Raw genomic sequence first — 12,416 nt, 5'->3', positions numbered from 1 at the left:
TATCTATCTATCTATCTATCTATCTATCTATCTATCTATCTATCTATCTATCTATCTATCTATCTATCTATCTATCTATCTATCTATCTATCTATAATGACAATGCCACTAATCACTTAGAGTATGTTTCTAACGGCTTTGCTCAACAACAAGCATTAATTTTTGCTTCTTCCTTTATTTTTTTTTACATAAACTTAAGATCAGTCATATTTGAAGTCACCATTTTGCATCTCGTCACAGATTTTCATTGGGATTTAGGTCTGGACTTTAACAAGGCAATTTTTAACATGAATATGGTTTCACCTAGAGATAATTACACTATTGCTCCAGCTGTGTGTTTAGGGTTATTTTCCTGCTGAAACGTGAACCTTCTACCCATGTTCAGGTCAAAGCCATGACACACTATCATAGTGCCATCCCTATGTTTCACAGAGAGGATGTTATCCATTACACGTAGCACTGTGGCTTTAGACCAGAAAGTATTTTTGTTGTTGTTGTTGTTTTGTTTTATGTACATGAACCACCTTCTTCCACAATGCTTTGCCGCATGACTTATGGCGTGATAAAAGCTCCATTTTGAATGGGATTCTTTCAACAGTTTAACATTGTTGTTAATCTGTCATTAAGGACAGATTTATGTACTGCATTACTAATAATCTCTCAACAGGTCCTTCCACACAAGTTGTGGATCTCTGCAGCTCCTCCAGAGTTAACATGTACCTCTTGACTGCGTCTCTGGCTTATGCTCTTCCTCAGCCTGTCACTCATAATAAGGCTGCACCCAGAACTAACTTCTGTATGTATTTCATTATGCATGTTTAACAAAAAAATATAACCGAAGGAGGCACAGATCCTGTTCTTCCAAACATTTTCTTCCTCAACATTTGGTTTCGGCACAAAATTGCAAACATATTCAAGAAGACTGATTAGAAACAACTCCATTTCAGGTCAGTATCTGTCTCCTGAACCATTACCCCATCATACCCCTGCAGTTGACCGTAAGTGACCCCCCCACCACCACACAGCTTTAAACTTTCCCACAGCTAAATCCATGACCTGTCTGTTGTTCCCTCTGTCTTCATGATCCTGTTTGCATACTAAAGTTCTCTAACTAACTTAAGAAATATTTACAGAACAACTGTATTTAGACCAAGAAAAAAGGATGTGAGTGGAGGGGGTGCCAAGCTTATTTTATGGCATCCTGACAGTGATATTATTATTATTATTATTATTATTATTATTGTTATTATTATTATTATTATTATTATTATTATTATTATTATTATTAAATATACGCTTTACTTCCCTTGTTTTTTGCAAAGTCACAAAGTGTTCCACAAAAAGATTAATGGAGAAAAGATTATCAGCAAAGAGACTGTATCTGACTTCAGGGGTCAGAGGTGAAGATAAAATGGGCCCTGTAATGGAACTAAATCCAATCTCCCTTTGCCTCAAACTGTTACCTAAATACCAACAGGAAGCTACCTGTATGTAAATCTTCCATGTTAGGAGAAGTTGATAAGTCTGAAATTTATTTAGGAGTAAGGCTGTTGCTGATCTGAAACAAGTGAAGACCACAGCGAATGAGCTCATTCTAGAGGATTCCAGAGGTCAGCGGCAAAAATGGGCTTAACTTTGTGTTACCAGTTACAAAAGCAAAGCTTAAGTGTGCGCATAAATGTAAGTGTTTTTAGTCAATGCCTTGAGCTGCTTACAGGTTTATAAACAGATTAATCTGAAATGTGATTATTGGAAGAATAAAGAAGCAAAACTCATTTCAGATCCACAAATCAGCTTTTTATTTATTTATTTATTCCCTCTATCTTTGATTTATTTATCATTTATTTTTGACAGACAGTCCTGGGCTTGGCATCCATTGACATAGAAATGGAAACAATTTGATAAAGTTAAGCCATATAAGGAGATTAAAGAGAGAAAAGGTATTTGGAAGTTAAAACCTCAAAGGTATTACACTTTGCCCTGCAGAGAAGAGAGAAATTGCATCTTTTCCATCAGAAAACAGGTTTTATGGCAAACTCTGCCCCTTGAAGTCAGATACACATTACTGCTCAGAAACCTTCAGCAACAAAAGACAAATAAAAATAATCTGACCTTTCTTTTTTCTTCACATTTTGTCACATTATAAGTTAAAAAATAAATAAATAAATAAAAGGCCACACATTTTAATGTACTTTAATGTAATTGTGTGTAATAAAAATGTAGAAATGTAAACTACTTAAAACTTTAAACTAATTTATAAATACTGTTACATATATTCTATTGCAGTTTCCCTCACAAGAGTATTGATGCTCCGTGAACTTTTCTTTTTGTTGATTTACAATCACAAACTTCAGTCCAAACACACAAATACAGTGTATTGCCTAAATAATAGGCAATGTGCTGTTGGGTACATTCTAGTAAAGTTTTTCCAAAATAAAGCGGTTTGTGAAAGTATTCATATTCTTTGAATATTTTCTAATTTGCCACTTTACAATTACAAATGCCAATCTATTTTAATGGGATTTTCTGTCATAAATCAACTCAAAATAATGTAGCACATAGCGAAAAATAAACTTGGTTTTATTTATTTTTACAAATAAAAATTGAATGAACATGTGAAATTTATTTGTATTTACCCCCCTTGAATGTGGGGGCTAAATACCCCACATCAGCATTTAAATGACTAATGCTGATTATTTGAAGTATTTTTTTTTTATTTTACCCTGTAATATATTATTTGTAAATTATTTATTATAAACGCTTAAAAGAATTAAAAACATATTCCAAAGTACATCTAACAAAAAATATTTTTGCAAAAATACATTGCCCTACAGAACTATTATCCTTCTCTTCTATCCTTTTGTCATTTTACAACCACAAGATTCCTTCTATTTTATCAGCATTTTGACATAAAAATACAACACAATTTTAAATATTTCTGGTTTGTAATGTTATAAAACTTGTAATATTCCATAATTTAAATACAATGTTTAAAATGTAAAAAAATCAGAAACAAATGGGTAATGTGGAGGAGAAGAAAGAATATAAACTGCTTACTTAAAAATCGATTTTATACACTCCAGAAATACTCTTAGATATCGTTTAGGAAAAACTACATTCCGCTGCGTTTTGGTATAGGAGTGACTTCTTAACTGCTATATAAATGTAGAGATTAGTGGAGAGTAATTACGTTTATGTTCTTTCATAAGGCTACACAAGTTACAACTGGTAGACGAAGTAAAAGGTTTATCTATGCAATGAAATTTCCAGAGCTTTCGAGATGGTCCAAGAAGTGGCGACATCAAGTGGTTCTTTACGGTAAAAAAAATGTTTTCGGAAGGATATTACGTATGAGACCGTATGACGAATAGGAGAAGTTTTGTCAAACGTAAAATACGGAGGGAGCACTTCAAATGGATTGGATTCACTTTGAAGCCGTACGCAACAGCACTACCGACATTACTATACTATATATACCATCAACAAACTAAATTAAAAATAAATTCCACAGCTTTTCGTTTAATTAAAAAAAAATCCTCGTTTTGTACCTATTATTCATCCAAGAACGGTCGATTATAGTACATGTGCACACTTACAGTCAAGATAGATCCCCCCCCCTACTTCCGTCCGTTGGTTTACATCGAGACGATATGATTCTACACACACTCTCTGATCATAAGCAAAAGCGGAAGTATGTTGAGTGAACTATGTCACTTCCGCACATTCCGCTTTGGCCGTTTAATTTTGTCGTTCTTACTCACTGTTTGGCTTTAAATCGTCTCAGAATTAAAAATTATACATTTTTTTTATCTATGTGGTTTTAGTGTAATTTGGTCAGACACGTATTTTGATGGATGTCGCGTTTTTTTCGTTCATACAAAGAGGAAGTTGGTCCTCCTGGAATCTCAGTTAGCTGACGTTAACAGCTGTGGAGCCCCGGTTAGCTAAATGCGCTAGCGTATGCTATCTTAAAAAGTGATTAAGTAAATGTAGTCTGCACCGTTAAGATAAGGGTTTGGGTCCCCGTATCGTTGGTTCAACAACGTACGGTCCTCTTTGTGTAGCTGTCAAGATAAACGTGGTTTGATAGTGTGAGTGTCTAAATCCTAAACGTGAACCACGATTCTGGTTTCTGTGGGTTGCTTGATTCGCTTCAGGCTGACGTATGTCATCATCTACTGCCAACATGATGGACTTTGATAATATATTGGACATCGCTTCGCAAAACCAGGGTCTCAGCAGTGTACAAGTAAGTTAAAGATGATGATTACTTGTATCCATGTTCGTAAGTGGGAATCATTGTTACAATTCAGTGCGTTCCATCCGTGTCAGTGAAGGTTCTATAGTACAGCTGGTTGCTAAACTTACAATAGCATGACCCTGCATGGCTTCTGCCTCAAATACGTTATTCCATTTGGTTATATATACCTCGTTAGTTTTCTGGTTTTAAAAACACATCGAAAACTTTGAGATTAGTTTATTTAAAAATACCATATTTACTTTAACAATTCAATGAAGTTTTACGTTCAGCAGCTGATCTTATGTCTCATCCTTGTCTTTCTTTGTGCAGAAGAGATACAGTCTTCAAGCGGGACCACCCAAAAAGGACCCAAAGTCTAAAGGTGTAAACCCTGCTGCTGTGCAGGCACTTCTAAAAAAGCGGCAAATTGACACAAAACAGAAAGGTATCTATGACATTAAGTCAGTTTACACAGTAATACTCAAATTAGAGGTGTACAGCTCTTTCTGCTGGAGATTGAATTGTGCCAGTTTTCTCTAGTTTTGCCTCTGATCGGTAGGTCAGATTCCAAACTTTCACAATTTTGCTATTTAGTACATGTGTTGATGTAGTTTTGACTTTGATAAAGATCTGATCAATTTTAGCATGGTTGCATTTGAAGGTCAGCTTTTTATTTTCCTATTTTCTGTTGGATTCGAGGCTACCATCACTAACAAAGAAACTGGAACAGATTTCTTACTTGATTTCTAACTCAGTCTTTCAGATTAAAAGGCCAGACCTCTAAAATTGGATATTTGTCTCAGTCAGGAAAAGCCCTATTGGTACAATTTTGACTGAAATATGTACGGATACAATCTATTTTCTTCTTCTTTTCAGAATTGGAAAGTAAGAAACAAAAAGAGCAGCTATTGGCGAAGAGGGTTGAGTTGAAGTCGGATCGTAAAGCACGAGCTATGGCATCCAGAACCAAGGACAATTTCAAAGGCTACAACGGCATTCCAGTGGTAGAGACTCTGAAAAAGAGGGGCTCAAAAGGAGATAAGCAGGAAGATCATCCAGATGACCCTGAAAGATTTAGGAATAACGCAATCGACCCACTAGACGATGAAGATAATTACGAGTATGAGCAGACCGATTCAGAGGGAGAGCCGGAGCCAGAGATGATGAGGCCACAGAAGACTATGAGTGTCAGTGGGCCAAGTAAATTAGTTTCTAAAAAAAATTCTGGCCCACCCAAACCTCCTCCCCCTGCCATGAACTTTGCTGATTTACTCAGATTGGCGGAAAAGAAGCAATTTGAGCCGGTTGAGCTAAAACCCAAGGTGAAAAAGGAAGAAAGGCTTCGCACAGCCGAAGAGATACGTGAACTGGAGATGGAGCGCAAGGCTAAGAGACCTGACAAAAGCAGGGACTCAAAGGTAGACGGTGGAAGAGAGGGACGGTCTTTGTCCACTTCTAGTTCAGTTAGAAAAAGCACTACAGAGAAAGAACCAAAACACAACAAACCGCAAAGGAACTCTACAGAAAAGCCAAGTCTGCCCGGTAGATCAGGAAATAAGGTTCAATCAGCTGGAACAAGTGACAGAGGTCTCTCCTTTTCCAAACCCTCTGTAAGTGACAAAGAGAGGAACCGAGAGAAGACGCCTCACAGTGATAGAGAACGATCCAAGATGGGCATTTCTGCTTCATCAGTTGCTACAGTTAGTAAAAACCCTTCAAAAGCCCACTCATCTCAGGTCTCAGCCAAACATGTAAGCTCCAGGATGGCACTTACCCAAAAACCCAGCACCTCAAGTGACCTTAGCTCAAGAAAAGACAGTTTGTCATTGCATCAAAAAGGAGCTTCATGTATTCAAGGGAACAGACATTCTAATGGAGTTGGAGCTGGCCAGAGGTCTCAACATGCAACCTCACAGCAGACGAGACCCATTCAAGGTAGTTCATTAAAGCAGGGATCTATAGCTGGAGAGATGAAATCCAACAGAGGAGACCCACAAAGGTCTGGAAATAATCCTCTGGTGAGGTCAAACGGTAATTCACTGAGGCCGTCTTTGGGCGGTCCTTCTAAGGCAGGGAACCAGTGTCAGGGGAGGCCTATGGGCATACCACAAAATAAACCTGGTGGTGCACCACAAAATAAACCTGGTGGTGCACCACAAAATAAACCTGGTGGTGCACCACAGAGTAGGCCAAGTCACAGTGGACCTGAAAGAGGTGGATCCCGACCTCCAGGACCTTTTAGACCTGGTAGTGGAGGACAGGTATCAGGGCGGCCAAACAGTAACCTCGGGTCAGGGCCGGGCAGACCTAAGTGCACTGTCGTGTCTGAGACCATCTCGTCCAAGAATGTGGGTGGACCTAGGCCAGGGGTCTCCCCTCGGCCAGGCATGCAACAGAGACCTGGGGTGATGCCAGGGATGAGACCCGGGATGATGCCAGGGATGAGACCCGGGATGATGCCAGGGATGAGACCCGGGATGATGCCAGGGATGAGACCCGGGATGAGACCTGGGATGATGCCGGGAATCAGACCTGGGATGATGCCGGGAATCAGACCTGGGATTCCACCCAGACCTATGATGAACAGACCACCAGGTGAAAACCAGGAAATGCATGATGTTATTAGTGAAGACTTGTATATGGTTTATTCAAATTTTAAAAGCTTTAATGAAAATGCAAAATCATTACTGGTAAATGTATTACCTGAAGCTGGTTAAAGTTTGGTCTTGTTCTTGCTAAGGGACCTTTGCTTTCTGCAGTCCATAAATACGAACTTACCAATTTCTCATTTTTTTAAAATCACTGTTTTCTAAATTGTCTTTAAATTTACGAAATTTGCCTTTAATATCCAATTAGTCTTTAAATACGCAAATGATTACTGGGATTTAACCAGACTGTGATAAGTGTGTTGTTAACACATCCGCCAAGATGTTTAAAACATTTCAATGTCAGCAGTCTTTGAATAGAGTTTAATCTTTTCTTTTGACCATCAAAATAATCAAATCACATCTCAAGTCTCTAAGAACAAGATCTGTTGCCAACAATTTAAGTATTTCCTTTCCAGGAACCATGCTACCACCCATCACAATTGCATACAAGAGGAAGTATGAGGATGAGGAGGAAGAGTATGACCCTGAAATGGACGACTTCATTGATGATGGAGGTGAAGAACAAGACGAAATCTCCAGGCACATTAAGGAGATCTTTGGCTATGACCGAAACAGGCGAGTGTTCTCTTCATGGTGTCTGGTGTTAATGGGGTATTGTGACAAATGAGTTTGCACTTGGTATTCACTCACATACAGTAAGGAATTAGATTTCTGAAGAAAGTCCAGACACAGTAATAATACAAATAACCTGCTGTTACATGGCCACCACACTTGGAGCTTGTTATTCCACCTTCTGCACTGGTTTCGCACAAGGTAGTATTGTGGTATGAGAGTCCAGAAAGATATGAGTATTGTTTGTTTCTCACTCGAGGGGGCATCGTAATTAATGTGACTATAATTGAAAAGTGAATGACAGTACTTCAGGCCAAACAGTGAATCTCACAGATTCATTAAACACAATATTTCACACTTTGAATTCTTGGTTTTGATAAATATGACTTGTACTTAATCTGAAAATGTCAATATTTCATTGGACTAATTAAAAAGTAGTTGCTAGAAAAACTGGTTGTGGCTCACTCACTCACTCTGATACGCACCCTTTTATGGACTGGCAGAAAAATAGCTCATTAAAGTATTGAGCAGATGTGGAAGATCTGCCTGAAAACGGAAAGAAAAATCATGGAGCATCTTTTTTTACAGTTGATATTTTTTTTATATTTTTTTTTATTTACACAATTTTCCATCTACAAATACATATTCAATATAGATTTATTTTCTCTGTTAAAGCAATTGATTTGACAAAATATCAATTTACTGCTACTTTGTCGGGGTTTTTTCTCTCAGGTACAAAGATGAAAGTGACTATGCTCTTAAGTTTATGGAGAGCAGCTGGAAAGACCTGCAGAAAGAAGAAGCCAGGAGGTATCAAAATAGACATTTTTGTCATTTTTCTCTCCTGATTAAAAGTAATTGTCACCGGTAACATAAATTTTCATGCTCCTTACCTTTGCCTTACTTTAGTCTAAGAATGGCTGTGCAAGAGGACCTGGAGGAAGAGCGGCGAGAGGAAGAAGAGCTGAAAAGAAAAAAGACCAAGAGGAAAAAAATCAACTGAAACTCCATTCCTGTTTTGATAAATAATCCTTTGTCCTCTGAATGCTGGCACGGTGGCTTGGCGATCCTACAGCATCAAGCCCACATTTGACCGTGTGTTGTGATGGAGAAAGTCATTTGTTGTGAAAGATTATCTATCAAAAGATGATATGCAAAACCCATTGGAAGCATTTAGAAAGTAATGAGAATTTCTCAAGTCCATATTTATTTGCTCTACAAAGTTCTGGATTTACAATCTGGGAAGAATTGAACTTTTAAACATGAATCTGTTTTTCTCATCTCAGCAATAACAGGGACAGTTCTCAACATATTTTCTGTTACTTTTTTCAGCTAATTATTTGAACATATTGTTAGTTATTGTGCAGAAAACATTACCGATTCATATGTTGTGTAAAATATTTTGACAGTAATAATTGCATAAAGGCTTTTATTTAACAGTACTCTATGATGTCATTTTTTTCTCGGATTAAGATTATTTTGGTAAATTTATATATGGAGAGGTTTGGTCCCATTTTTCTTTGCTTAAAACTAGTGGTTTTGTCTGTCTTAAAATGAGTATAATATTTTACTAATTATGTGCTGCTTTTTAAGATAGTCCTTGCTGTGTAGTGGATACAATTTTATTGCTGATCAAATTCTTTCAAAAAAGTTTTTCAACTCCCTAGAATATTATCGGTTCTACCCACAATGAACATCTTGCACAATCCAATGACTTCTCCAAGGACAAACTACTTTAAAACATTAGATATCATTATGTGCAGCTTTCTTAACTGGATCCAGTAGACAGGTGAAGAGGCATTTTTATCAAGAAACACTCAAATTTTAACTACATTTTTAGTCTAATAATTGTAAATGCCTAAAATATGAAGGAAAACTTTCATAAAAATCTTTAAGATCAAAGTATAAAGCATTCTTTTGAGAGGTTTCAAAATGGCTGGCTAAGTTAGTACTATGAAGATGAAAGGATACTAGATGAAAAACCATTGGTCTGAGCCTGAATAATGTTTATAGTGTGAAATGTGGACTGGTATAGTTCAGTGTAAAATTGTCTGACAATTTAATCGTTAAATGACAAATATCCAATTTTACCATAAAGTATGAAAATAAAGGCATTTCCTTTTAGGGTTTTCATTTTTACCTAAATGTCATTAATTAAAATCCTAGCTATTAAAATTTAGCTATTAGGATTGGTGTTTTCTATTCTTAATTGTAATGCTACTTACGTATAGTAGGGATGTTTTTATGACTATGACTGCTTATTTTGACTCCTGGTTATATATGACAATGCCTTGCCATATTTTTGGTGTAGGGGATTTTTCAAAGAGGGCGGGGCTTAAGTCGGTAGTGACATCAGTGTCACCTAGCTACGCCTTTGGCTGCTCCTCCAAGTTTGCGGAAGTTTATCAATAGAGCTGGAATTATACAACTGGCAGGAGCATCAAACCTAAAGAATAACTAGTATATTCATATTTCTTTTGGCTAATTTCCGGGTGAACTAGATGGACCTCAAGTCAGAGAAAATACAGCGGATCCTATCAAAGGTTAGTTTGAACAAATGACAACTTTGAAATGTGTTCAGTCTAAACTTTAATTTGTAAAAGCCGGCTAGCTTTGTAGGCTAGTTTCTATTAGCTTCTGTCAGCCTGAGCAAACTGGAAGAACCAGCTTAGCTTCTTAAATTCTTGAAAGGAACTTAAATAAGATTACAAAGTGAGAGTGCAATTGTTCTTTTTGGATGAATTTGAAGAATATTAACCCACTGAATTGAGCAACTTAACTAAAACTATTAAAATAAAGTTTATGCTGTTTTTCCTGTCTTACCATTACTGACAATGAGCAAAAAGAAAAATATTAACAGTAAAATGTCTAGAATTTGTGTAGAAAATGATAAATATTTAATTGGCCAATTCTTTCAAGAAACTGACAGTTTCAATAAAAAAAAAATCCCTGCTCATTTGTAAAATAACTGAAATTTGTGGCAGAAGTTTTAATAGTGCGTACTCTTTTGAGTTAATTGTACAGATGTGTTAATTATCAGGATTTTAATACCTTAAAGTTTTAACACAAGTTGGAAAATGCTATACAAGATTTTAAAATAATCAAGTGGAGAAATAAAAATAAAAATGGCATCATAGTAAAAGTAACACAGGACAATATGCAAGAATAATTATTCATAAGTTTAAAAAAGGGTTATTAAAACGAGTGTAATCTAAAGTTAAAGAAAATACCACATGACTGCAAATCAATGTGGGGGCATCGAATATGGCTCCTCCCAAAAATAATAGATTTTAAAAGATGAAAGTTAATTTGTCAGTCCTTTTTTTTTTCATTAAGGCTTCCTTATCAATAAAGGTTAGAAAAATATTTTTTCTCCATAACAATCCTTCTCATGTCTGTATCTCCATCCAGATATTTAAATGTCTTGTGGTGCATTTTAATCTTTAACATACAATTGATTTTTTTAAAAAGCTGAATGTACTTAGTTGCCTTTCTCGCTCTAAATCAATTATGATGTTGTGCTGATTTGAAATGACTACATTTCAAAAAAACATTTCTTTTTTTTGTCAGCTGTTAAAATCACACTGATGCGACATCAGTTGTGCAACAGAACAGGACATATTACACCATGTCATGATTTATTTAGAGTGACTTGGAAAACGACATCCTTACTGCTGAATGACTTTTGAACGATGAAAGGTCGAGTCATGTATCTAATAATGGGCAATAATGTCTCCTAACCCTGAGTTAAGAATATTGAGTTTGGATGAATTTAGACCTCAGTAAGATACAGATCAGAAACTGAGGATCATTCTTAAAGAGAATCCAGACTTTTATTGTGTAAGTCATAACAAAAAAAAAGAGTTTTGTGCTCACTGAGCACAAAAAAAACACCTTAAAATAAAAAAACTTATCCTTTATAAATCTTATGCATGCTTTTACTAATTGTTTCTTTTTCCCTCTACTAGTACAAATTTGGAGATGTCACAGTTGAGGAACTTCAAAAAATTTATCGCATCTTCCCAGACATGAAGCTGTACACTGGCATGTACAGTAAGTTTTTGTGCTACTTTTGCATTTGTTTGACAAAATACATTCTGGTGAAAATGTATTTGCTCCCTAACATATTTCTGCTCATTAAACACATTTTATTATCAGGAATATAGCCTGAGTAAATACAAACAGCAAGCAACGATTTCATTTAATAAGGGAAAACAGATTATCAAATCCAACCATGGCCTATGTAAAAAANAAACATTTCTTTTTTTTGTCAGCTGTTAAAATCACACTGATGCGACATCAGTTGTGCAACAGAACAGGACATATTACACCATGTCATGATTTATTTAGAGTGACTTGGAAAACTACATCCTTACTGCTGAATGACTTTTGAACGATGAAAGGTCGAGTCATGTATCTAATAATGGGCAATAATGTCTCCTAACCCTGAGTTAAGAATATTGAGTTTGGATGAATTTAGACCTCAGTAAGATACAGATCAGAAACTGAGGATCATTCTTAAAGAGAATCCAGACTTTTATTGTGTAAGTCATAACAAAAAAAAAGAGTTTTGTGCTCACTGAGCACAAAAAAAACACCTTAAAATAAAAAAACTTATCCTTTATAAATCTTATGCATGCTTTTACTAATCGTTTCTTTTTCCCTCTACTAGTACAAATTTGGAGATGTCACAGTTGAGGAACTTCAAAAAATTTATCGCATCTTCCCAGACATGAAGCTGTACACTGGCATGTACAGTAAGTTTTTGTGCTACTTTTGCATTTGTTTGACAAAATACATTCTGGTGAAAATGTATTTGCTCCCTAACATATTTCTGCTCATTAAACACATTTTATTATCAGGAATATAGCCTGAGTAAATACGAACAGCAAGCGACGATTTCATTTAATAAGGGAAAACAGATTATCAAATCCAACCATGGCCTATGTAAAAAA

The 12,416-nt window shown here is 36.0% G+C and overlaps 1 protein-coding gene across 1 annotated transcript; it reads left to right on the top strand.

Moving 5' to 3' along the window:
• Positions 1–3,686: 3,686 nt before the first annotated feature.
• spty2d1 (SPT2 chromatin protein domain containing 1) lies at positions 3,687–9,093 on the top strand. Its single transcript, XM_007571758.2, has 6 exons — positions 3,687–4,249; positions 4,571–4,685; positions 5,117–6,835; positions 7,305–7,464; positions 8,194–8,271; positions 8,371–9,093. The coding sequence occupies exons 1-6, from the start codon at positions 4,166–4,168 to the stop codon at positions 8,462–8,464; spliced, it is 2,250 nt and encodes a 749-aa protein (XP_007571820.1). The 5' UTR covers positions 3,687–4,165; the 3' UTR covers positions 8,465–9,093.
• The last annotated feature ends 3,323 nt before the right edge of the window (positions 9,094–12,416 follow it).

Source organism: Poecilia formosa, unplaced genomic scaffold, assembly GCF_000485575.1.
Source record: "Poecilia formosa unplaced genomic scaffold, Poecilia_formosa-5.1.2 Scaffold287, whole genome shotgun sequence".
In the NCBI taxonomy this organism is placed as follows: Eukaryota; Metazoa; Chordata; class Actinopteri; order Cyprinodontiformes; family Poeciliidae; genus Poecilia; species Poecilia formosa.
Note: the sequence above shows the minus strand (reverse complement) of the source record. Positions and strands in the feature narration are given on the sequence as shown.